This window comes from Nicotiana sylvestris, chromosome 7, assembly GCF_000393655.2.
Source record: "Nicotiana sylvestris chromosome 7, ASM39365v2, whole genome shotgun sequence".
NCBI lineage: Eukaryota > Viridiplantae > Streptophyta > Magnoliopsida > Solanales > Solanaceae > Nicotiana > Nicotiana sylvestris.
In genome coordinates this window covers 101099582-101126814 of record NC_091063.1, presented here as the reverse complement: position 1 = coordinate 101126814, position 27233 = coordinate 101099582, and the positions used below count along the sequence as shown (strand labels likewise).

The 27233-nt window shown below is 38.7% G+C and overlaps 2 protein-coding genes and 1 non-coding gene across 3 annotated transcripts; 2 read left to right on the top strand and 1 right to left on the bottom strand.

Moving 5' to 3' along the window:
• Positions 1–20902: 20902 nt before the first annotated feature.
• LOC138874321 (small nucleolar RNA R71) lies at positions 20903–21009 on the bottom strand. Its single transcript, XR_011401360.1, has one exon. It is a non-coding gene; the product is annotated as a small nucleolar RNA R71 (small nucleolar RNA).
• Positions 21010–21759: 750 nt separating this feature from the next.
• On the top strand, positions 21760–22368 carry LOC138873518 (uncharacterized). The gene is made up of 2 exons (XM_070151988.1): positions 21760–22113; positions 22156–22368. The coding sequence occupies exons 1-2, from the start codon at positions 21760–21762 to the stop codon at positions 22366–22368; spliced, it is 567 nt and encodes a 188-aa protein (XP_070008089.1).
• Positions 22369–25486: 3118 nt separating this feature from the next.
• On the top strand, positions 25487–25834 carry LOC138873517 (uncharacterized). Its single transcript, XM_070151987.1, has one exon. The coding sequence runs from the start codon at positions 25487–25489 to the stop codon at positions 25832–25834; it is 348 nt and encodes a 115-aa protein (XP_070008088.1).
• Positions 25835–27233: the final 1399 nt, after the last annotated feature.

Here is a 27233-nt window from a genome sequence, read left to right as displayed (position 1 = left end):
GTACCGTGTGCCCATCATAACCCATCGGTTTGGGTTGTGACATGTTTGGGCTGAGTTCCCTAATTTCTATTGTTGTGCCCGAGAGGCTGTGTGGTTAGTGACTGAGGGAGGTTGAGAACCTAATGGTGAGGATATTAGATACTTATATGGATCGAGCTGCACGCCGCAACGTTATATATACTGGATCGGGCTGTACGACACAACAATATATATACTGGATCGGGCTGAATGCAGCAGTGATATATATACTGGATCGGACTGCACGCCACAATGATATATATATTGGATCGAGCTGCGCATTGCAGCGATATGACGCTTGGGCTGTATGAACCCCTTCAGAGTTTGTACACCCCCAGTGAGCGTAGTCGACTATAAATTATGGATCGGGCTGCACACCGCAGTGGTTACTATTATATCTATTACTATGAGATATTAATGAGCGTGATTGCTAAGAGTGAGTATTGAGTGACGAGAGTTGAGTTACGAGTGACTGAGAGGCTGCTCGAGGGGCCATATTCTGAGTGATACCTTGCCCGAGGGGCCCAATTATGACATTTTTACTGATTTCACTCTTCTTTTAAGACAAGCCTCTGTTGGAAAAATTTCTAAGTACATGATTTCAAGTGTTTAAACTGAAATTTGATGAGTTTACGACGAAACTGGTTAAAAACTGTGAAGTTGACCTGTAATCCTATTTTTTCTTCAGTTATATGATTTTTAACTGCTCGTCACTTCTTTCAAACCTTATTTAATTTAGTTACTTACTGAGTTGGCATACTCACGTTACTCCCTACACCTTATGTGCAGATCCAGGTGCCCGAGTGACAGAGTGAGGGTCCTCAGCATTTTCAGAGATTGCCGGAGACTGCAAGGTAGCTGCATGGCGTCTGTAGCCCTGCTTTCTTCCTCTTATCCTTGTTTTCTCGCATTTTAGAATTGTTATGTATTAGACAGTCAGATTTGTATATTTAGAGGCTCTAGACTCGTGACACTAGATTATTGGGTTGTATAGTTTCATGTTTACTCGACTTCCGCATAGATATTTTGTTACTTTTAAATGTTTTTATGAAAAATTGGTATTTAAACCGTGTTAGAGAATGGCTTATTAGATGAAAAATTAGTTTGATTAATTGGTTGTTTCAGATTGCCTAGTAATGTGATAGGCGCCATCATGACCGGTATTTGGGGTCATGACAAGTGGTTCCCGGCCAAACAGTTTTTTTTGTGTGAATTTGTACAATTAGCAATTAGGTAAATAGGGCTCAAATAATGGGGGATTTAAGTTAAAGTACACAAGTGTTTGAAAAATGATTAATAAAAGCAAGGTTTTGAAAAGAGTTATAATCTAAGCGTACTTATAAAAAATAAAGAGGTGTCCTAGGTTTGTTTGTAATATGGATCACATCAATGCAATACCCAGTATGACACTCCTCAAAAGAGGGGATGCACGTGGTATTAGCGCACCGGTCATCATATCCATATCTACCCTTTCCTGCCCCGTTAAGGTAATTAAAGCGAAGGTTGGTCTCGACCTCTATTGTATGCTGTTATCCATCCCATTCCTATCAGTCCCGGAGGAATTTAGGACTCCTATTCCTATAAGAAGGAAGTTCTAGGAGACCCTCAGGTTTAAAGGCAAAAATACTAAAGCGACATACAAAAACATATAAGACTGCAATTAGGGAGGGAACATATAAGCAAGTAGAAGGCTCAGTTATACCTCCACAAATAGTACACGTCGATAGCATGACTTATACACAGTTAAGGTCTGAATTTAAAGTCCTAAGCAGTGTGTTTACGTCAGAACCAGATTTTTCACATGGCTCAAAAAAGAAGTCCGAATCAGGTCTCCTGCTGGTTGTGACAGTTGATGATTAAACAAAGGCAGTTCCAGTTTTATTTAAGCAATTACCTAAGGCTTGCCTAAGCGTAAAGCGATATGCAGTCGTTGTTCAGGATTATTAAAAGACAGTTTGGAGCTTTTTTGTTCTGAAGAGCATGCTGTTCTAGTCGCAGGGATCGTTGCCAATTTTATTCAGAAAACACAATGTGAAAATTACTAACTTCTCCTGAATCAGTAGTTAACTAGGTGTTAAAAATGCAAACAGGATCCTAGAACATGGTATCTAGTATGAACATGCAAATTGCAGGGTTATTGAAAACAGAATCCCTAAGGCATGCTTTCTAAACGTACACAAGAATTGCAGAATCTTTGAAATAACGACCTTTACCATTGTTGTTATTACCCTAGGAGCAGGATTTCTAAGCGATAGACATAAGACATGAATTAATGAATGAGATGTTGAAGAAGGCAACATGAATCCTAAGAACATGATTTCTAATGCATTGTATGAATCCTAAACATGATTTCTATTGCACAACTTAGAATATAAACCTAATAACATGTTTTCTACCCTTGAACAACTATGACATGCATATTTCCCATCCCTTTTCACTAGCCACCCCAATACCTGTTTACAAATTATTACATACCCTGTGATAAAATTACATAATAAATGCAAAAATAAGAAATTACAACCATAGGAAGTCTGATCCTGACTTCCTCTCTGAGTTATGTAATAAGCCACTTCAAATGTCAATACTGTACCAAAGACATTCTCATACCTGGGTGTGTCAGAGTTCCCTAAGGACCTCAAGGGATCCCGGGCAGTACTCACACCCAGATTGCATAACCAAGAGTAAGTGTAGTGTGGAAGAACCAGCCCTTATGTGTCCAGGTTCAGAGGGAGATCAAGGGTCTCAAAGCAAGGCTCACACAAGAGGGGCAGAACCTAATGATCTAATAGTGCATGTGAGAGTGCTGGACATAGACTCACAAGAGTTGAGTTGGAAAATAGTTTTTAGAATCAACATGTTGGAAATGAGTTTGTAAAACAGTAGAAGGATTGCCTAATAAAACAGTTTTCGAAAAGGAAAGGGACTAGGAGTAACAATAACACACAGAACAAATTCAGAGAGGAGTTCATGCTTCAGTAGTTACAAACAGGGGAGTAGAGGGGTTGGGGACATAGAGGATATTTGACTGTGAACACATAGGCCCATCAAGGGTCTTAGGACTAGTTGGACATCAATAACAATAGCTGGTACTGGCACAATCACAAACTGGTCAGAAAGAACATAAACACATTGAAGGGATAAAGACTTGGGATTCGCAGGATGGCAAGTACACAATAAGCGACTGACAAAGTATTCATTGAAACACACATAGGGGAGTTCATTAATCTAAAGGGGAAGGGAGACATTATAGCATATTGGTAATGTAACTTAAATGTAGGTTTCATAATAGAACCACAAGCATCAGTAGACCAAGAATGAGAGAGACTGAATAACAAAGAAGCATGTTGTTGTTGAAGCTTTAAAATTAAACTAGGACATACTAGTTAATGAAGTAAAGTGCAAAAAATAAAGCGAGTAGAGTTCCACAGTCTACCCTTGGCTTTCAACTAGCTAGACAAAGCAGTAGCACAAGTAGTAAAGAAAGAAAAGAGAGTTTGAATGTGTGTGTGTGTTCTGAACTTAGTTGTCCGTCTCTTTAGAGAAGAGAGGGTAGGGTATTTATAGCTTTGAAAATGAGTAGAAAATAAGGTAACAAGTAAAAGTTTAACACAAATATGGGAATAATCACAATCAGAATCCCATTAATACAAGTACATCCCTTTAATCAAGGAATTACTGCTTAATGGATACTAACAGGGATAATTAAGGAAAGAAAATCAATTTGAGGAAGATTAATTTCTAACCATATAAGGGATAGTAAGAATATAGAGTATACAATTGAGTCTAGGTACAGAATATACTTAATTGCAGAAAGGATTTAGCAGGGTAAAACATTGTCACACATCCTTTTTGCGCGCCTACCCCGAAGGGTAAAATGCGCGAGAGAGTTTTTCTAATTTAAGTGACAATATTCAAAATGAGATTATTTATTTAATTCAGAGTCGCCACTTGGGAAAGGGTTGGCTTTTGGTGTCCCAAGTCACCAGTTTTATCTTGAATCCCAAATCGAGGAAATTTTTGATTTTCCGAATGAAGTCTGCGAACCAGAAATTCTAAGTAAGGAATTCTGTTGACCCGAGGGAAGGTGTTAGGCACCCCCGAATCCCGTAGTTCTAGCACGGTCGCTTAAATTATTACAATGGCTAAATATTTAATTTTAATACATGTTATGACTTGTGTGCTTTTATTAGGTTTAAACCTTTTTTATTATTATTATTATTTTTTTTTTTGGAATTGCAGCGTCGTGAAAATGCATTTCGAACCACGTCACAATCAATGCACCCGTGGTTGTTAACACATTCCAACTCCGTTGAGATTTGGATTTGGGTCACATGAATGCGCACCCGAATTTAAGAATGTAATTTAATTAAGTCGCTCCTAAAGAGTCCAACGCGTTATTATCTTTGGGGAAGACAGTGAAATTCACTAAACAGTCCATCCCAAATTCTAAGTATTTTATTTTTGACCAATTATTGAGGGCCCCGCTATTCGCATTTTTTATTTGGCGAGACTCGTCTCATTTCTTGAAAGGATAAACCTACAGCGACTACATTTTTCTATTATGTTTGTCTCTAAAAATAAAAGAAAGAAAATACACGCTAATTAAATTACATGCTTGGCCAGTTCCGGCCTCTTATTAATTATCAGATTAATTACTTATGAGGCGTGGAATTGTTTCATGCCTTATTCCATGAGCGAACATGCTTTTAATTTGATAAAGAAAATCGCATACAAGACTAATAAAATGCTAAACTCACGCTAAACATTCTTCAAGTTGAATTCAAACTAACTCATTTAAACTAGATTAATGGAATTAATTACTAGAGGATGCTACTAATGGGATTCGAACATTGTCCAATAAATTGCCTAACAGAATCCGATAAAGTTAAAACTCAAAGATTAGAGCTATGTTGCATTCGGCAAGGTTAAAAACAATCTGCCCTATATGTACAAAACATGACTGGAGATGAAGTCTAATTATCAATATACTAACTACTTGTACATAACACGAATTACATAACTATATCATGTATACTACTAAACAAACTATATATCACAGTATTAAACAAACTAAGTTTCAATTAAGTACAAACTACCTAATGCATTTTCCGTTGAATTATAACCTTAAAGAATCATACAATCTGCTAACACTTTATAAGACTTATAGTTACAAAACCAAGTGATTAAAAATTCTTCGCTTCTTTCATTTCATACTCATTGTTACTGCTACATCAGTGTGAAATTCGAGTGTGTACCTGGATGTTGAAACACAACAAGAAGAAGGAGAAAGTAGAAAATCAGCAGCAGGAAAAAAAATGGCAGCAACAAAAATGGCAACAACAACAACAAACCAACAACAACACGACCAAAGCCCAGGAAATCGAAATATGGCCCCGAAACATTTGGAATTAATCGAAACCAATATGCTCAGCAATGAATCCAGCAATTACAGTTGAAACCAAACGAAACAGAAAAACAACTCGAATATCTCACTACTAATGTTCAAATGAATCCAATAGCTTCAAACTTTAAGTAATAGACGGGATGGCCTATTCCAAACTATGCTTTTGCTCTTTTGAGAGATGTTGGAATTGAAATTCAGTTTAGAAATTGGAAACAAACTCAGAAGAAGAGGCAATGAAATAGTGTTTTTCTCTTTAACTCTCAAAAACCTTAAACTCAGAAAATGCTATCCCTAACACTGGTTCTGATCTTTTTTTTACTCTTTAACCTTTTAATCTTTCCCCTGTTTTCTGATTTTTTCTCCTTCCTGGTGATGTCTGCCCCCTTCTCTTTTATAGCCAACCCCCGACCCTATTTCCCCAGCTGTTAGTCCACTAAAGTACTGATCCCCTCCCATGTGAACCTTCTGTTTTTCCACTCAAGACTTAAAAGAAAAGTAACCCCATGAGATTCCCCTGACAGCCCCCTTTTTCATTGTTAAAGTGGTCTATCCTTTATTAAATTAAGCAAGCATGTGCAGCATGAATATGCCCTGACAGCACATGCTGTCCATTCTACTCTAATTCATTAACAACTGACAATGCAGATGCTGCCCAAGGTCAAAAGTGAGTAAACATGCCATCAATTTAAACTAAATTCTGAAATCTATACTAGACTGCAGCTATAAACCAATCCTTAAAGGATTTCTGATTCGACTAAACAGGCTAACACACAATGTAATCAATTCTCAACTGATTCGAGTAAAATTAAACCAACATGAGTCAAATTACTACCATTCCAAACTGAAACTAATTGACGACATGTATCGAATCGACTGTGTGAATCATAACGCGCACAAATCAATAGCAGATAACCAAACTTGAACAAGCACAGAATATGATTTTATGTTGACAGGCACGGGGATTTGTGGAAAACTTAACTGATCGACGGGACTTATTCGACTCGATTACACAAACTGTAATTATACGTAATAAACTCACAAAAACAAATTCGATCAAATAAAGATCTGGGTGAGATGGACAGAATAGTCGACATAATTGGAAACATATCAAACTGACATTCAAACATACGAACAAACATTAACAAAACAAACAACATGGAACTAACAAAGAAAAGAAAAAGAAATACCTTAAAGAATTTGAAAATCAGACTGCACTGTCTCGAATTTTGAATCGAACCTCTTTTGGGGTTGAACGGACTTTAATCGAAGTGTTCTCAACTAAGAACACTTCGATTAAGGTCTATTAGACCCCAACCTTCTCGTTTAATTGGACAAAACCCTCAGATTCCGGATTTCTAGGGTTCTTGGGCCTGATTTGGGACTTGGGGTTTTCTGCTTAGATTCGGACCAAACCAAGCTTGGTTTGGTCACGAGGAGGTCAGAGGGAGGGGGGCATCTGGTATGGATTTGGGGGGTTTGGCATGGGTTGGGGTCCGACTCGAATCTTCAAACAAAGATTCGAGACGGTGGGGGAAGGTTCGAGACCTATGGTTGGTAGATCCGTGTTCAGGGGGTCGAGGTGTACTAGGGGTGTTAGTCTGGTGGTCACCGGCGTTGTTGCCGCCGGGTTTACGGTGAGGAAAAAGGGGGGCGGCTCTAGGGCTCTAAGAGTGTATAGAAGGGGACGATGATGGGGAGGGGGGTCTGGCTTAGGGGGCGTGGAGGTAAGGGTTTGGGCTTATATAGTTAGGGGGAGAATTAATCTAGGCCGTTAGATCATCAACAATCGATGGCCTGGATTAACCAGCTTAAATGGAAACGACGCCGTATGGGTTAAGTGAGACCGGTGGGTCTCTGGGTGAGCCGGGTCGGGTTAAAATGTGGGTATGGAGATGTGATCTTGGCCATTGATCATTCTGAGATCAACGGACCAGATCAAGCATGATCAAGACGACGTCGTTTGGACGTCCCCAAGGCCAACTGATCTGGACCGGGCAAAACAAATGTTTTGGGCCCGATTTAGGTCCAATTTGAAATGGCCCAATCCCAATTTTATCCAATTTCAACTTATTTCTTTTCTTTTCCCATTTATAATAACAATCCGATTTTACAAAATTCTAAAAATATATCATAAAAATTATATCACAAGACACCAATTGATTTTTAGTAATAATTAACACACAATATCATATATTAATTAAACAAAAAAAAATCAACCTTTAAACGATAAAAATGACAAGATTAATAAAGACAAATATTTTTTGTGATTTTTATTCATTCAAAACCAAATACGATCCAATTAATTCCTAATAGTAGAACCAGATCCCGACTTTATGCGCGACATATATTTTTGTATTTTCAAATGATAAAACTAAACAAATCACAGATAAAAGCTACAAAAATGCCAAGCAAATTCACAAAATTATACACAAAGACAATTTATTATTATTTTTTCGATTTCTTTCGGAGTAATTGTCGTGTAAACAAAAATCACGTGCTCACAGCTGCCCCTCTTTGCCCGAAAATATGCGAGGTTTTCGTGCAAAGATAAAGTGAGCGGATATGAGCGATTTTTGCTCATTGGACTACTCCGTGTGAAGCACATTTTTGAAAGATTTGACCGAATCTTTGCTTCAAAAATTTCCTACATATCCTGGGCTAAACAGGAATCAGGTCACTTAGTTCGGGAAACTTTGGTAGCTGGGACTACCATGGGATTGCAATGCTTGCTGTTACTGCTGTCGCTGTTGCCACTACTGCTTTACTGACCTCCTTATTACAACCAAAAGAAATTGAAACTGAACTAACTACTTATGCCTGTCAACGTTACATTAGAAAAACTAAAACATTACCATTTGGCCCCATAGTTTTGACACAACTCTCTAACTTGTCGACCTCTATCATTTGCATCTAGTCTTGCCAATACTTATCACCTTCACAAAGTATACTAACAACTGCACTATATAATGGTTATTCTCATCCAAGTCCCTCTAAGTTTATCATACATTCCTCAGCAGTAGGTGCAATTTTTTTAATCAATAGCTCCAAAGCAGTACTCATCTGAACCTCAATTTTCAATCGAGATGATGTGATTTTTTTCTTTCCTGCATCTTTCCTTTCTACTGGAACTTTAGAATTAATAGAAGTTCCATCATTTTTGTCACCAAGTAGATCTTCAACATCATCAAGTGTATCTTTATCTATATAAGTAAATAAAAATGAGACTCCAAGTCGTGGATTTGTACAATATGGACTCCAACCATGAATGTCTATTACGGTAGCACCCTAAAAGAGTATTGTGCAAAGATCCGAAAATGGTAGAGGTGAAGTCTTCAGTATCTTAGCTTTTGGATGAGCCTATATCCAAATATATAAGATCACACTTTTGATATACACGTCAAATCATTTTTGTACAGAAAACAAGTAGAAGAATAATTTACTAAATAATGAACTAACCTTTATGTACTCATCCCACTCACTGTTAGACATTAGAATGGTATTCGTTGTTGGATCGTAAATTTTGTATTTTTTTAGTTATTGGCAACCAAACTTGATACTTTTCTCTTAGAGAATCATAATGATTCTTCATATGCTTTTGGGTAACATTAGAACCATGAGAAGTCTCCAGAGTTAGCTTAACCTTGTTCCATGAATCCGACTTCAAAATACTTTCAAGTTTCCCGTTTAAGGATAATTTCTGAAAACAAGTTTCTAATTGTTTTTACTACCTTCATATTTTTCCAAATCACTCTTTGATTTTCATTAGATTTCATATCCGAAACATAAATCTCTAATGTCATTGCAAATTGACTAACACAGACAAAAGAAACAAAACATAGATAATCAAGAAAAAAATTAAAAACTAATAAAGGAGCTTTATACTTAAAACTGAATATCTATAAAAGTATACATAAATTTACTAGTAGTATGTTACATTCTTGCACATATTTACTTGATTCACATGTACCAAGAGAGCTTAGGAAAATATAAAGCGAAGAGTGTATGATTTTTATTGTTGGGAGTGAATTCAAGATAAAAGATAATATTCTATTCTTTGTTGAAGCAACAATACACATGATATTTATCTAACATGGTACATTATCCAACTTACGAGCTTCACTCTTCCATCAATCTTAACATTCTAACTCTAATACTAATACTGAACATTTTAACAATGTAAAATCAAGATACGTAGAGTATTCAGTTACGCTATTGGAATATTAGCAGAACAGTTCCTTTTTTTGTTGCTCATGGGTTCTAGTCCTAAAAGGTTTGGCTAAAGACCATAGGCTTTCGATTCATGTTCTTATAAAAATGCTAATGAAAAGACTTGCTTACCGTGATTGTAAAGCAAAACAAGTTCCATATCTGGGAATGCCACACTTTTTTTTTTCTCCCAACATTTTTATATGAAACAGAGGATTAAAGAGTATGAAGAAGAGGAAATGGCGTAAGCTTCAAGTTAACTGAATTTTTTTTATATATTTATAGTATCTCACTTTAAACTCTATATAGATCAAGAACTCGCGATATTTACGAAGGAAATCAAACCCAACAACAAGATAATTGTTGTGATATTAGATTATAAAAATCATATACACATGATTGTCCCAACCGAATTTCAATTTTGTCTAGATATTATAACGATATTGAGAATGTTCATATACATGGAATACTATTTACCTTGAAAATGATAATTACAATTAGATTTAATTTTGTGGTTTTAAAAATACGTGATTTATTTTTATGCTAGTTGTTAAGCAGTAGATGTTAAGTGTGAGACTAGAAAATGAGATAAGAACTTTGAAAGTAGTATGTTTAAGCAAACTGAGTGGTTGAGAATTAGGGCCTCGAGCCAGATTATACGGGGTCTCGAGGTCGAGCTAGATACTAAGTTGTGGACAGCTAATGAAGGACTAACAGTTTTGAGAGCATTGATGAAGTTTCTTTAAGAACAATAATGAGTAATAAATGAAGAACAATTAATGAAATACAATAAATGTAAGTAATAGAATCAAGGGAGAATGTGTTTAAGTTAGAGAGTAGAGAATGTTCTTGTTCTTATATTGAATGTTGTGTGTGTTTATACAAAATGACAAGGGTCCCCTTTATATATGAGGGGGAATCCCAACATAGTACAAATACATTTATTACAAAGATATATGGCTGGTTAATGCCACGGTACGGGCTCATACTAGCCTAATAGACTTGGTAAGCCTAAATCACGTGCCTTGGGAACTTCCCATTTTTCCATCATAACCACTAATCTGCACTGCCCCGAGGTCAAACGTTGATAACCCTCAAGGTTGAACCATGACCATTGTCTCGAGCCTTCAGAGACGAGCCTACGAAACATTATAATGACTATAAAATTGGACCCTATGATATTTACCGCATATAGATAGTCCCCGCATTTCTTAGAATGAAAATGACAAGAAACGGTCTTGAATTCTTACCTCTTCGATACTACCCCCCGTGGCGTCAACCTATTAGAGCATTAAATTCCATGACTCAAAAGGCTGTTCAGGGGTCACTGTCAACACGACTATTGAGAAGGCCATAAATCGCTATTGGTTCAACCTTTCCACTTCCCAAATGCTACTCATGTGGCTTCTATAAATACCTCAACCGTTTTGCAATTCATACTTTACAACACCTTCACGATTTTATAGCTAAGTTCACCATCTTCTGCATTTTTCTCCATTCTGCGCTTGCTTCTTCACTTTCCTTCCTAGAAACCCCTCTTTTTCATAGTCATGGCCAGAACCTCTAGAACGGTACCTCAAAAGGAGGGCACCGCCTCCTCGCCACGCCCATCGAAGGGCAAACCAAAAGTACCCCTAATTGTCGAGAAGTGTACCCCTACCAAATTCAATATTGTATACGATTTTTCTGTCAAAAACCCCCTGCTACACCAGGCCGATGTGAGCACGTGTCTCGGTACATCAGCGTGGTATCCGATATGAACAGAGTGAAGAAAGATTGCCGATGGGGGGAGGCAGAGTTAGTAGAAACCCCAAATTATGGGGAGAGCATAGTATACCATAAAGCTGGCTTCCTCAGCGTGTATACATACCCATTTACTTTAGGCCCCACAGATTCTTCAGATCCTTCTTCGGCGTTGATAGATTCGGTGATTCTCGATTTCTGCCATGAGTACCGAGTGACGCTCGGTCAGATCTATCCTTCTTTCTGGAGGATTGTTCATATGCTTCGGTACTTTTCCAGCCAGGTCACACCCTCAATCACTTGGTTAGATTATACAACCCTCGTCTCTTCCTAGGTTTGATCAAGCTTCATCCTGGATCCGTGAGGCCGTTCTTTTTTAGCATCGATGAGGACAATGATCAGGGGTGGATGAGCCGATTCATCTGAGTGAGGACCTCAGACATTATCCTGGCTAATAGGATGTCATTCCCGAAGGAGTGGAATATGAACAGTAAGTGCCCCTACCTCAAACATATATTATTGCCTTTTCATCCCCTTCTGAAAAATTATCTTCTTTTGATTATGCATCCACCATTTGTTACCCTGGCATGGTTGAGAACCTATTAGGATGGATCAGACAGTTGGATTTCGCTTTCCCTTATCTCAATCGTTCTTGGCGCGACTAGGCCAAAACGCGATGGTAGGACAAGAACCATGGTATGCTCTTTAGTGTTATCTGTACCATGTTTCCTTATGAATATCTTTTATGGTGGTAAGTTTGATGCATCACACTTGTGTAGGTCTCAAGGATGGAGTGTTGATGAGACCATCTCCTGATGGTGAGGAAGGGACCTCGAAGCCCGGTAAGGGCAAGAAGAGGAAGAAACAAGTGTTGTTGATATCCAATTTTTTTCTATATATTTTCAATATGTAAAATAACTTCAAAATAGCACATATATGCATATATAAGCATGTCCAAGTATTTTATTATTTTTCCATAATTGTTAAAGGTTTAAATTAATTTATTTTCTCCCTTTTTATCCATAAAATCCTAGTAATTATTTCTAAAATTATTATTTTTGATAATTCATCCATTTGATTTTTGTATTTATGCCAAAATATGGCTAATGTAATTTTTACATCTTTTTACAATTTTATTTAGTATTTTTAAAGTTAAATTGCATATAATTGCAATATAAGCCCTTTTTAAGATTTAATTAGGTTTTATATTCATAAAATTGGATCCTATATTTTTAAATTATTATTTATGTGTTATAAATAATTTTAGCCTTTTAAATTAGTTCTAAAAAATTATTTATTATTTTTATAAAATTAAAAGGGAAAAAAATGAAAATTTAATTTATAGCCAAAATTGGCTTTAAAATCTAGCCCAAATCGAATCCCCAATTCCCCAGCCCAATTCCAATTCAAATCCGACCCTAAACCAATTTTAACCGAAGCCCAAACCGGATCCCTACCTACCCATTTGATCATGACCGTTGATCATTCAGATCAACGGTTCCCTTTCCCCCTTACTATTTTAACCCAAAACGACCCCTAACCGAATTCATTTGTTATGGTCCGCCACCCATGAATCCCCTTCTCCTCTCAAACTCTCTCTGAAACCTAAAGCCAAACCTAACCGCCTCTACCCAAATTAATCCTAGCCATTGCCACCCAATCCATGAACTCCCATGGCTGTTTAAGATATATATTGATCTCCTATGACTACTGGTTGCTTGTTTTCGTGATTTCATGGAAAGATCTCGAAGAGATCTAGTCCAGACCTTGCTCAACTTCTATCCATGGTCTCTTTCCGGCCATCCACGACTGTTCGAGTCAGATCCTTGATTTTTCCAGCTAGATCGGTAACTTTTCGAAGTCTTTCTCATTTTTCTGGATTCTCCGAAACCCTAACTTTAAAGGCTTTCCAATTTTCTTTCAGATCTGTCTTAGATCTGTGTATGTTATGAACCTCTTAAATGTTTCTATAAAGGTTTTTCGATTTTTTAAAATGACTTTTCGTCTTCAACGATTAGGGGTTTCTCAACCTCTTTTAAAAGATCTCTTCTCCTATTTTCAGTATTATTTATGATTTTACTATGTTTAAACGATTTGTTATGTTTCTTTCTACATGGTTCATCATGTCAAAACTCTAGGTATTTTTCGTTTTATCTAGGTTCTGAAATTGTCTTTGTTTGTTTTGTATGTATACTTGTTTCGATTAAGTTCTTTGTACTTAGATCCTCTTCTTTGTTGACTGATTCAAAGTTCTTACCATTTTTAACTCGACTATTTTTAAAACCCTAATTTCCTAAAACTCTTCTCACTTGTTACTATGAGTTTTTTTAAAGACTTCCTCTACTTATTTCCGTGTGTTGGTCTGATCTCCTTTACCTGTTGCTCTATGCTAGACTGGTTTCTTCACTTTGGTTCTATGTGTGAGCCATAACTACTTGACCTATTGATTGCCATGTTTCGAATGGATTCTTTTACTACTGAATCCTTAGCCTACTGTTGTATGTTTATCTAGTTGCTTCTTTTGCCAATATGTTTCGCCTTTCATGTCTGATACTCCTGGTCATTCTTTCCTATTTATATGTCGAAGTGCAGAATCATGACCCCTTTCTTTATTGATCTTGATTTCCTTAAGTTAAGGTTTGGTTGCAAGGTTTTCTTATAAACCCTCAATTTTACTCATTTGTTGATTCCCTTTCTTTATTTGCTGTGATGTTTCACCCTGCTGAATCCTTTCCCCAATTAAGTATATTCTATACCTAGATTCAATTGTATACTCTATATTCTTACTATCCCTTATATGGTAAGAAATCGATCTTCCTCAAATTGATTTTCTTTCCTTAATTATCCCTGTTAGTATCCGTTATGCAGTAATTCCTTGATTAAAGGGAAGTACTTGTATTAATGGGATTCTGATTGTGATTATTTCTATATTTGTGTTAAACTTTTACTTGTTACCTTATTTTCTACTCGTTTTCAAAGCTATAAATACCCTACCCTCTCTTTTCTAAAGAGACGGACAACTAAGTTCAGAACACACACACATTCAAACTCTTTTTTATTTCTCTACTACTTGTGCTACTGCTTTGTCTAGATAGCTGAAATCCAAGGCTAGACTATGGAACTCTACTCGCTTTATTTTCTGCACTTCGCTTCATTAACTGGTATGTCCTAGTTTAATTTTAAAGCTTCAACAACAACATGCTTCTTTGTTATTCAGTCTCTCTCATTCTTGGTATATTGTCACTTGTGGTTCTGTTGTGAAACTTACATTACCAGCATGCTATAATATCTCCCCTTTCCCCTTTAGATTAATGCACTCCCCTATGTGTGTTTCAAGGCATAATTTGTCAGTCGCTTATTGTGTACTTGCCATCCTGTGAATCCCAAGTGTCTATCCCTTTTATGTGTTTATGTTCTTTCTGACTAGTTTGTGATTGTGCCAGTACCAACTATTGTTGTGCATGTCCAACTAGTCCTAAGACCCTTGATGGGGCTATGTGTTCATAATCAAATATCCTCTATGTCCCCAACCCCTCTACTCCTCTCTGTTTGTAACTACTGAAGCATGTCCAACTGGAACTGCCTTTGTTTGATCATCAACTATCACAACCAGTAGGCATGCCTGATTTGGACTTCTTTTCTGAGTCATGTGAAAAATCTGGTTCTGACTTAAACACCATGCTTAGGACTTTAAATTCAGCTGTGTATAAGTCATGTTGTTTACATGCACTATTTGTAGAGGTATAACTGAGCCTTCTACTTACTTATATGCCCCCTCCCCCTAATTGTAGTCTTATATGTTTTTGTATATCACTTTAGTATTTTTGCCTTTAAACCTGAGGGTCTACCTAGAACTTCCTTCGTATAGGAATATGAGTCCTAAATTCCTCCAGGACTGATAGGAATGGGACGGGTAACGGTATACAATAGAGGTCGAGACCAACCCTCTCTTTAATTACCTTAACGGGGCGGGAAAGGGTAGATATGGATATGATGACCGGTGCGCTAATACCACGTGTATCCCCTCTTCTGAGGAGTGTCATACCGGGTATTGCATTGATGTGATCTGTATTACAAATAAACCTAGGACACCCCTTTATTTTTTATAAGTACGCTTAGATTATAACTCTTTTCAAAACCTTATTTTTATTAATCGTTTTTCAAACACTTGTGTACTTTAACTTAAATCCCCCATTATTTGAGCCCTACTTGCCTACTTGCGAATTGCACAAATTCACAAAAAAGCTGTCTGATCGGGAACCACACTAGTGGATCCTGAGGGGTGCCTAACACCTTCCCTTTAGGATAATTTCAAGCCTTTATCCTATCTCTGGTTATCAGACAATGTTGTATTTGAACCTTATAGGTGCCATAACGCACCTTAAAATCGTTAGGTGGCGACTCTTCAAATACCCAATTTCCAAAAGGAAATGATTCATCACACCCCTTGAATGTCGCAACCCAACCTCCTCTCCGCGGAGGGAAAAAGGGGGCGCTACAGCATGGCGGCTCTGCTGGGGATATTTAGGCTTTTACCATTTTAGATTATTCTTGTGAATTTGTACCCCTCCCTTATGTGAAATTAATTGTTTAATTCCTTTAAGCGTTTAATTTCTTTTTCAAAAGCGAACTGACATATCTTCTTTGTTTCCTTCCTTTATTGCTGCTTTAAATTATAAAATAGTTGTATTTATCGCTTTCTTAACGTGCAAATACATGTCAACATGTCTTTAATTATTGTATAATCATGCTCAACATCATACTCCACTCGTGCCAAACAAATACTATAGCAACACTTGATGAGTGGTTGCACCCTTAATATATCATGACCCCCTAAATTCGGAAAGGCATATTTGCGGTAAACAAGTCGATCAGCGGTGCAGTCGATAGTTCCGTGCCTTCCCCCTTGAGTTTTCCGCTCAAGGGTACAAGTCTAAAACCCCATAGAAACCTTACTTTGTTAAAATTGTGCATGCATCATGGTCAAACCTAGACGGGTCAGTTATGTTGTCCGCATAATGATCCTTTATGATAGCCTTGTCCAAAGTCCACTAGGTTTCCCTAAACCCAAATGGACATCATCACGTTTTGTGCATTTATTTGGAGAACTAAATGCTTCATGCTAATTGTTGATATTAAAGAGTCGAGTCTGGTGGGGGTAAAGGGAAGGGCCTAACCTTATTTGTCTTGCAAAAATATAAGGCACGTAGTCCCCAGATTCGGCATGGTCACCAACATCTACCCAAGAATGCTAAGCTGGTGGAGAGATTTACACTCTAGTGACCAAACCCTTGTCAAAAAATATCTGGGCAATCTACAGTCCCTCTAGAAGTCCAACCTAACAACATGATCATAGAAGCTGCCACATTATTTTAGGATTGTGAAAGGGCTGTGTTCCGCTTTAGGGACATTGAAATGACACCTTTGCTGGAGGAGATAGGAGGACTGGTCGGTCTAGTGTGGGAAACTTCGGGTTTGCTAATGCCTAAGAACTGCAAAAGCAGGGGTTTCATTAAAATGATGGGTTTGAAGAAGAATACAGAATTGACATGCCTGAAGGAATCATACATCCCTTTTGACTACTATATGAAAGGTACGGTCACAACAAATCCTACTATACTTACCCTGACGAGTTTGCCATCACATCCTTGGGACACATCTATTGTAGGGTTTTCGTCTTCATGTTTTGTTCCTTGGGTCTGATCATGTTTCAGATGAAGAAAGGGAGAATACATACCAGACTGGCTATGGTAACTAAGACCCTAATGGAGGGGATTGGCGGGCAAACATTCAACATTGTGCCCATAATCATTGCAGACATATACCGAGCCTTAGAGAAGTGTCAACGAGGAGCAAAACACTTCGAAGGCTGGAGTTTACTACTTCAACTCTGGCTCATGGAACATCTCCAAAGAGGCGAATACCTACAAGAAATTTAGCGAAGAGACTGGGATGACCACATTGCTTTCCACCATCCAAAGTGAATGAATTACATCCCCGACATGTTCGCTCAGCCTGAGAATGCCAAAGGATGGGTTGAGCTATTTGATAATCTAACTAAATAACAGGTTAAATGGATGTTCGATTGGTTTCCGACCGAGGAGCTCATCGCCCGATCCAGAGATGCACCTTTCCTGATACTAATTGGTCTAAGAGGTACATACCTTTACGTCCCTCTCCGAGTTATGAGGCAAGAAGGTAGGAAGCAAGTTATACCCAGGGTCAACAAGATGAGCCATTTCCAGCTGACTTCCAAAATGATGATAGTCCCTACAAGTGCCAAGCCCAGCATATGTGGCACTGCAAGATCGTAATGGGGAAAGACACCATCGAGCCAGACAGATATCATGCTGGTTGTACTCCTTTCTGTTCAGGTTTGTGGGAAGACAATCATGTTGGTGTAGACCATCCAAGGTTTGTTCGAGGTCACAGAATTATAGATGAAACAGCCGAGGCACAAGCTCAAGTACAACCAGCTACGCAAGAGGATCCGTGAGTATGAGAGCGAACACCGCGAGATACAAGAGTCCAACCAGAAGCTGATTGAGCAATTGAAGGATATGGCTGTCAGTGCCAACAAAAGGCTAGGATACTTGGAGCGAGGCATAGTAGAATTGGAGAGAATGTTTCTGGAAAGGGTTGAAGATAGTCAAGAGGCTAAAGGGACCGAAGGCGGACATCTAGCGAGAGCGTACCTATTGCTGGGACTTCCCGATTTGGGGAAGCTGTTCAACGGAGTCAAGGATGCCGAATCTGGGGAAGGTCCTTATGGTAAGTAGATAGGAGTTTATCTTTTTCGTTTTATAAATGTAATAAGGCCAATGACCATTAGTGACTTTTATTTCCTGCTTATTTAGTGTCGATTTAGGATTCGTCTGTTTTTTTATCAATAAAATGAGGCATTCAGCATTCTAAGTTCTCCAAATCAATTTGTCGCTAGGCTTACCTCGGGCACAAAGAGGTCCCCAAATTAAGACACGATTTACATTCCCGCACTATGTGTTTAAATATTGCATTACTCTTTATGATCCTCACTAACTTGATTACCTTTTGTGTTTATTTTTGTTTTTATTATTCCCCTACCCAAGGGTTAGTTCGTGCACTCTGGCATCATCATCTTATTCCACGAGATCCAGGGGCCCTCCACCCACTCCTTCTTTAGTCCTGTTAAAAGCAATAACAAAGGCAAGATGGAAGATTTGAACAACGTCATGAAGGAGAACCCAACTGAACGGGTTGAGGCCACTGATGGCCATGGTATTCGGGTTCCTAATGAGAATGTGTCACAACTTGAACAGAAACTACTAAAATTTCAAGAAGAGCTCGATCAGGTTTGGAATCTGGCAAGCCTGTCATTTTCCATTAGCACCCCAGATATCAACTTCCCCAACACTCAAAACCCCGTACCTCCTCAAAATATCCCAAAACAATAGAATAGTCCTGCTCCTCACCATCACGTTGCTCCACCAAAGAATCAATGCAACACATGCCATACCCCAAACACACTTCACTACACATCCCAGAACCTCAAAACTCCACAAAAGACCATTTCCACACCTATACAGCAGGCCGCCATAACACTCTTATTTACGTGGAGATGATGTGCTGGAGAATTTTGGCACATTTCAATGCAAATTTCTTAGATTTTAGCTTATTTTGAATGCAATTATCTCCTATACTTATGTAATTTTAGTGTTTTTGTAGTACATGAGGTTTAAGGAAAGATGCAACACAAATGTGGAAATGCTATCCAAGATGCGATCTCAAATCCTATATGCGAGCCGCATAATGTGCAAAGGATCGTAAACTACAACAGAATGTTAGCCAAAGTCTAGTGCAAGAAATGCGGTCCAGAATGCGATCGCAAAACAGGTTTGCGGAACGCATAATAGACCACAAACTCATGGAGAGAAATGTTGATGGTGGAAAATGCGATGCAACATGCGATCGCATAACGGGAATGCGGACCGCAAATCAACAATGCGATGATGGCTTGGAAACTAGGGTTCTGAAGTGCGATGGGCATGAAGAGAATGCGGACCGCATGTCAGTTATGCGACAAATATGTTGTCGAATATTTAACCGGAAAGGGCATTTTTGTCCGCTTTTTGTCCCGAATTTTGGCCCTCTATAAAGAGATTTATTGAGGTTTTGTGGGTTCATCTTGTCTGACTTTGAGACTACAATACAAGGATTTAATATTCCTCTCTTTTGGAAGCTTTTGGGTCAAGAATCTTTCACTTTGTAAGATTTATGGCATTTAATATTCTCTTGTTTTTGTATTTTAGTATGAGTAGCTAACTTTAAATACTAAAGTTGTATACCCTAAATGGGTGTTATGTTAATGGGTGTTTAACATTGAATATATATATATATATATATATATAATTGTTGATTGATATTTATTTACTTCTCATTCTTCATTTATTGTTGGTGATTGCAAACATTAACAAGTGCCATTAATTTCCTGCTTTGCTTGGGAAAGTGGGTTAGAATTTGGTAGAAGTAAATATCAAAAACTCAAGGCTTTAAACCTTGTTTAATAGAATGGCTTAGGAATAAGTGGGTTTTATTTGGCATATATTGATTATTCTTAATTGCAACTCTTTTATATTTGAAAAAATCATAAAGAGGAAATACTACCCAACTATTGGAAAATATTGGGTAGTCATTTAGGCATCATTTGCATATCAAAAAGGATATTTCATTAGAAATATATCATAGTAACACCGATAGCATTACACTTCATTAAAGGGGACACAACCTTGGTTTCTCTAATCAAATTTATTTACATTCTCAACATTACAATTAGTTATTTCTTCAAACCAAACTCAATTCATACTCTTGTTACCATTAACTGGATAGAATTACGACTTTAGTCGAGCAATACACTATTTGAGTAACCTTTTCACACCTATTCCCTGTGGGATTCGACCCCAACCTTGTTGGATTATTATATTTGACAATGACCACCTTACACTATTTATTAAAGTGTAATTGAGCGTATCAAAGTTTGGCGCCATTGCCGGGGAATACGGTTTTGAAATTACTAATTAGTGTGTGCTTTAATTTACGTCTTAGTCTATTCTATCACACTTTTCTTGTTTTGCTTGGTGTTGATAGGAAAACATGGCTGAATATGAAGAAGAAATAGAGGAGGAAATGGAAGAAGATCCTTTTGCGGACATAGAGGAGTATATTGAGGATACAAATGTTATTGTACCTCCGGAAGTTGGCGCTGCAACTTTCAAGGTGGAACATGGTTTAATCCTTATGCTCAAAGCGGAGGGGTTTTTTAGGAATTCCACTGATGATGATCCGACACAACATCTCAAAAATTTCTTGGGTATGTGTGCGATGCATAAGCAGAACAATGTCTCGGATGATGCTCTAAGGTTGAGGTGCTTCAAGTACTCACTAGCTAGGGACGCAAGGAAATGGCTTCAGAATTTGCCACCAAACTCTATTCATTCTTGGCCCGAACTTGTTCGAGCATTCTTAGCTAAATGGTTCCCGCAAAGTAAGAAGTCTGAGCTCAAAGATAAAATCTTCTTTTTCAAGCAAGTACCAGGAGAACATCTATATGAGGCATGGGATCGTTTCAAATTATATTTGGTAAGATCTCCCAACCATGGTTTTCCGGATTCTATCTTGTTGGAAAAATTTTACATGGGCTTGGATCCTATGAACCAATCTATAGCCAAGAATGCAGCTGACGGATCTTTCATGGAAAAATCATTCGCAAGGGTGACACAAATACTTGATAAAATGGCAAAGCATAATCAAGCATGACATTCCTAGGACACCACAGGTGGAATTATATATGGTTCTCCTTCCTTGAGCAACATGATCAAGGAAAATCAAGAGAGAGATCAGGTGATCGCAGGGCTTGATACAAATGTCAATTTGTTGACAAAGCTGTTCACCGAAAGCCAAACGAAGAAGGTAAATGTGGTTGAGGATGTGCAACCAATATCAAATGAGGATTTTGAGGAAGCAAATTATGTCAACAAACAAATGAGGATTTTGAGGAAGCAAATTATGTCAACAACTCTCAAGGAGGCTATCAAAGGCAACAATACCAAGGTCAAGGACAACAAAATCAATGGAGGCCAAACCCGCAAGGGCAAGTCCACCAATAATGGCGAAATGACCAACGTGGCTCAAACCAAGAAAATTGGAACAACAACAACTTCTCAAACAGGAGTTCAAACCCTTATGTTCCCCTAAAGGGTCAATATTCAAATCAAGGTTCCTCAAGTGAGTCTATATTGGAAAGTATGCTTGAACGGGTATTGCAAAATCAAAAAAAAGTCTACACTTCTATGAGGAACATAACCGAAATTGTTGGCTCTCATACCGCATCCATTCAAAAATTGGAGATGCAAATGAGAGACCTCTCTAGGGAACAAAATCCAAAGCAAAAGGGAACACTCCCTAGTGACACAATTGCGAACCCAAAGGGTAGTGGGAGTGCCCCAACTTCTCATGTCATGGCAATTACTACTCGAAGTGGGAAGGTACTACAAGGAGAGGGCGAACAAGAGGTTGAGGTAGAAGAGTTTGAGAAAGGGGTCAAGGTTGAAGAGCCAAGTGTTGTTGAAATTGAGAAGATTCCGGAGGATGTGCAAGTGCAAAAAGAGAACCGGGAAGAGGTAAAGGAAAGGGTAAAAGAGACACCAAAAACTTTTCCACCTATTCCTAGACCTTCTCCTCCATTCCCTCAAAGACTCGCTAGGAAGGTTTATAATAGAAAACTTTAAAAGTTCTACAACATTCTCAAGCAATTATCGGTGAATATTCCATTTGTGGAAGCATTTCAAGAGATGTCGGGTTTTGCTAAGTATTTGAAAGATTTGATCACCAAGAAGAAAACCTCCAAAAATGAAGTGGTGAATGTGACTCACCGGGTTAGTTCTATCATTGCAACATCCACCGTTCAAAAGAAAGAAGACCTGGGGAGCTTTCACCATTCCTTGTACCATTGGGGCACATGATTTTCCAAGAGCCCTTTGTGATAATGGAGCTAGCATCAACTTGATGCCTCTTGCCATTTACAAAAAAACAGGATTAGGTATGCCAAGGCCTACAAGTATGAGATTGCAAATGACCGATTGTTCCATAAAATGACTGATGGGAATTGTTGATGATGTACTTGTGAAGGTGGGAAAATTTTATTTCCCCACCGACTTTGTAATCCTTGATTGTGCAGTTGACAAGGAGATCCCTATCATCTTGGGGAGACCATTCCTTGCCACTGGAAGAGCACTAATGGATTCGGAATGGAATGAGATCAAATTCCATGTGAATGATGAAGAGGTTACATTCCAAGCAAGCAAGGGTATGAAACTACCGCAGGAGTATCAAAGCATCTCGATGATCGATGTTCTTGATGAATTAGAGGATGTAGTTGAAATGAAAATGTAAGAACAATGCCTCGGCGAGGCATTGACGGATATTTTGGTGAACTTTTATGGTGAAGATATGGAGGGGTATATGGAATCGGTGAATGCATTGGAGGGGCTTGTGTCCTACACTTATGCTCCGGCAAAGCTCTCTCTCGACTTGAAGAATAGAGCCACTCCACCCGCAAAGCCTTCTATTATCAAACCTCCGCAACTAGAGCTCAAACCACTCCCACAACACTTGAGGTATAAATTTCTTGGCTCAAATAATACTTTACCGGTAATTGTTTCTTTTTTGTTGAATGATGTGCAGGTAGAACAATTGTTGTATGTCTTGAAGGAGCATAGGCAAGCTATCAGATGGACAATTACAAACATCAGAGGGATTCTCGCGGGAATTTGCGAGCACAAAATCCAATTGGAAAGTGAAATGAAACCAAGTGTGGAACATCAATGACGGTTGAACCCATCAATGCAAGAGGTGGTAAAGAAAAAATCATCAAATGGTTGAATGTCGGGGTAGTCTACCCTATTGCCTATAGTTCTTGGGTGAGCCCGGTGCAATGCGTGCCGAAAATGGAGGCATGACTATAATTGAAAATGAGAAAAATGAGCTTATCCCAACAAGAACGGTAACCGGTTGGAGGGTGTGTATGGATTATCGGAAGCTCAACAGTGCCACATGAAAAGACCATTTCCCTATGCCTTTTATTGATCAAATGCTTGATAGGCTAACGGGAAGGTCATTCTATTATTTCCTTGATGGATATTCCGGCTACAACCAAATCAACATAGCATTGGAGGATCAAGAGAATACGACATTCACTTTCCCCTATGGAACTTTTGCCTTTTGTCGAATGCCATTTGGTTTATGCAACGCTCCGGCTACTTTTCAAAGATGCATGATGTCCATTTTATCCGACATGGTAGAGGATTTTCTAGAAGTCTTCATGGACGACTTCTCGGTGGTAGGTGATTCTTTTGAGCATTGTCTTAACAATCTTAGAAAAGTGCTTAAGAGGTGTGAAGAGACCAACCTTGTGCTCAATTAGGAGAAATGTCATTTCATGGTGGATGAAGGCATTGTGTTGGGACATAAAATTTCAAAACGTGGCATAGAGGGTGATCAGGAAAAGATCGAGATTATTTGTAATCTTCCTCCACCTACTTCCGTTAAAGGTGTTCGAAGTTTCTTGGGACATGTCGGGTTCTATAGGAACTTCATCAAGTATTTCTCCAAGATTGCAAATCCTATGTGCAACCTCCTTGAGAAGGATGCCAAATTTGTGTTTGACGAGAAATGCCTCAAAGCCTTTGAGGAATTGAAGCAAAGGCTCACCACGGCACCTATTATTGTCACGCCCCGATTGGTCTCTTCCTTTCGAGCTCATGTGTGACACCAGTGGTGTAGCTATTGGAGCAATGCTTGGCCAACGTCACAAAAAGGTTCTCCACCCGGTCTATTATGCAAGCAAGACACTCAATGGGGCGCAAATAAATTACACGGTAATTGAGCAACAACTTCTTTCCATAGTCTATGCCTTTGAGAAGTTCTAGGCTTATTTGTTGGGATCGAAGGTGATAGTGTACACAGATCATGCTGCTCTTCTCTATCCCATGGCAAAGAATGTTGCAAAGCCTCGGCTGATTCGATGGGTCTTGTTGTTGCAAGAATTTGACTTCGAGGTTAAGGATCGCAAGGGAACTCAAAATCAAGTAGCGGATCATTTATCAAGGCTTAAAGAGGCAGGGAGACCAAAGGGAGATCTTGAAATCAACGATGCATTCCCATATGAACACATATTGGCACTATCTAGCACTTTTGCTCCTTGGTGTGCCGATATTGCTAAATATTTGGTTAGTGACCTTATTCTGGACGAATTGGAATCCTATCAAAAGAAAAAGTTCTTAAGAGACTGTCGGCAATACAATTGGGAGGAACCATTCTTGTTCCGTGTTTGTGCTGACAATATTATCAGATGTTTCGTTCCAGAAGAAGAGATTATGCCAATTCTAAAGGCATGCCATGACTCACTGGTTGGGGGTCATCATGGAGGAAATCGAACGGCGGTTAAGGTGCTTGAATGTGGTTACTATTGGCCGTCAATATATCATAATGCCAATCAAATGGTCAAGGCTTATGACCAATGTCAAAGGCAAGGATCAATCTCCAAGAAGCATGAAATGCCAATGCACTTTGTGATAGAGATAGAAATCTTCGACGCGTGGGGAATTGATTTTATGGGTCCTTTTGTGAGCTCTTGTGGGATGAAATATATCTTGGTAGTTGTGGACTATGTGTCCAAATGGGTTGAAGCAATTGCCTTACCAAACAATGAGGCAAGAAGTGTGACCGCATTCTTGAAGAAAAACATATTCACTCGGTTTGGCACTCCTAGGGCCATTCTTCGTGATGGTGGGTCTCATTTCTGTAACAAGGCTTTCATGGAGCTACTAGAAAAGTATGGTGTGAAGCACAAGGTGTCCACACCTTATCATCCCCAATCTAGTGGTCAAGTTGAGGTTTCCAACTGGGAGATCAAGAGCATTCTAGCAAAGACTGTTAATGCAAACAGGACCGACTGGTCAAGGAAGCTAGATGATGCATTGTAGGAGTACCGCACGACATACAAAACTCCTATTGGTACTTCTCCTTATCGGTTAGTCTTCGGCAAAGCTTGCCATCTACCGTGGATTGGAGCACAAAGCCATGTGGGCTTTAAAGATGTTGAACTTACTCTGGGCTGAAGCTGCATATTTGAGGTTAACACAACTCAATGAAATGAAGGAATTCCGTTTCCATGCTTATGAAAGTGCAGCTGTGTACAAAGAAAGGACGAAGTTCGTCCATGACAAGAAGATCTTGAAAAGAGAGTTCAAGTCGGGTGACTTGGTTTTGCTCTTTAACTCAAGGCTCAAATTGTTTCGGGGAAAGCTCAAATCAAAATGGTCCAGTCCATTCAAAGTGGTAAATGTCTCTCCTTTTGGAGCTGTGGACCTTGCATCAGAAGATGGGCTTCGGACATTCAAAGTCAATGGCCACCGAATCAAGCACTAATTAGGCACAGATGGAAAAAAATATTTGGTGGAATAGTTGGATCTCCAAGATGGTCCATGCCCGACAAATGAGTGAAGCAAAAGAAACGTCAACTTCGTCGTGCCGCGACGTTAAATCAAGCGCTTCATGGGAGGCAACCCATGTGTGGTAACACCCTTTATGTTCTTTAAATTTTTAATTTTGTGGTAGATAGATTTAATTGAGAAATTTAATGTGTGTATTAGAGTGTAGGGATTCAAAAGATCATAACTCTGGGTAATATTGCATAAGAAAGGGAAGAAAAATCACAGTGTGAAGTTTGCTGCAAAAATACGATCGCATTTTCACTATGCGGACCGCATTTTGGTCGCAAACCAAAATAGTGAGTTTGGCTAATATTGGTGGTAAGAATGCGACAAGCTGGTGCACTTTGCTGACCGCATTTCAACTATGTGATCGCATAGTGCACCGCATTTCTGGCCCTTTAGCATCTCACTTGAACCCACCGCATAACACTTATGCGGTCGCATAGTGTGTTATGCGGTGACTTATCCACCACAAATCGTGCAGGTATCACTCTCGCATCTCTTCATTCAAAACAAACAAAAAGAAAGTTTATTTTATTTTATCAGAAGCAAAACAAAAAAAATGAAACAAAAAAGAAGAAAATATCAAACGACGAGAAAAGGAACGGAGAAGGAAAAATCAACTAGTGCGTGATCTAATACCCCAAGTGTGTGCTCATAAACAACGTCATTGGTATGTTTTGCTTTTCCCAATTCCATTATTGCAAGCTTTGGTTGCACATTTGTTCCTATTCTTGTTCCCCCTGTTGTTGTTTCATGTTTTCTTTTCTTCTGTGTTTTTATTTTGTTCTTTGTAATTAGATACCTGTTCGTAGTGTGCTCTTAGTCAGTAATGTGTTTTGGGGGTGCTGGGTAGTGAAAATTAGGTCCGCCATTACTGAGGATCAGTTCAATCGTTAGGAACGATGACATTTGCAGCTCGCAAAATCAAAATGTAGTCCGTATTTTTGCCGCATAACTGAACCCTAAATTGGTTGAGGAAGATGATGAAATAGAGTGAGTTTGCGATCGCATAATTGTTATGCAGACCGCAAACTCACCACATACTGACACAGTACACCCAGTTTCACAACATGATTTTTGTGGCCATTTTGCAATCGCATTTCCTACTTTGCGGTGGAATTTGCGATCGCATTTCATGGTTTGGTTTTCTGAGCAATCATGTTCGCGATGGTTATGCGGTCCGCATAGTGGTTATGTGATCACATAACCCATCGCATACTTGGATCATTTCAAGAGCTTGCAAGTTTGCGACAAGTTTGCGGTCCGCATAGTGGTTATGCGACCGCATACATTCTGAACTTCTTCTTTGTTTTTCACTGTTTCCTACTCGG

Excerpts from the sequence above, each read along its gene's own strand:
- LOC138873518 (XM_070151988.1), top strand. The coding sequence starts at position 21,760 with ATGAGAGACCTCTCTAGGGAACAAAATCCAAAGCAAAAGGGAACACTC. Across the intron at positions 22,114-22,155 it reads CTCAAAGACTCGCTAGGAAG|CAATTATCGGTGAATATTCC; the intron begins GTTTATAATAGA and ends AACATTCTCAAG.
- LOC138873517 (XM_070151987.1), top strand. The coding sequence starts at position 25,487 with ATGTGGGCTTTAAAGATGTTGAACTTACTCTGGGCTGAAGCTGCATAT.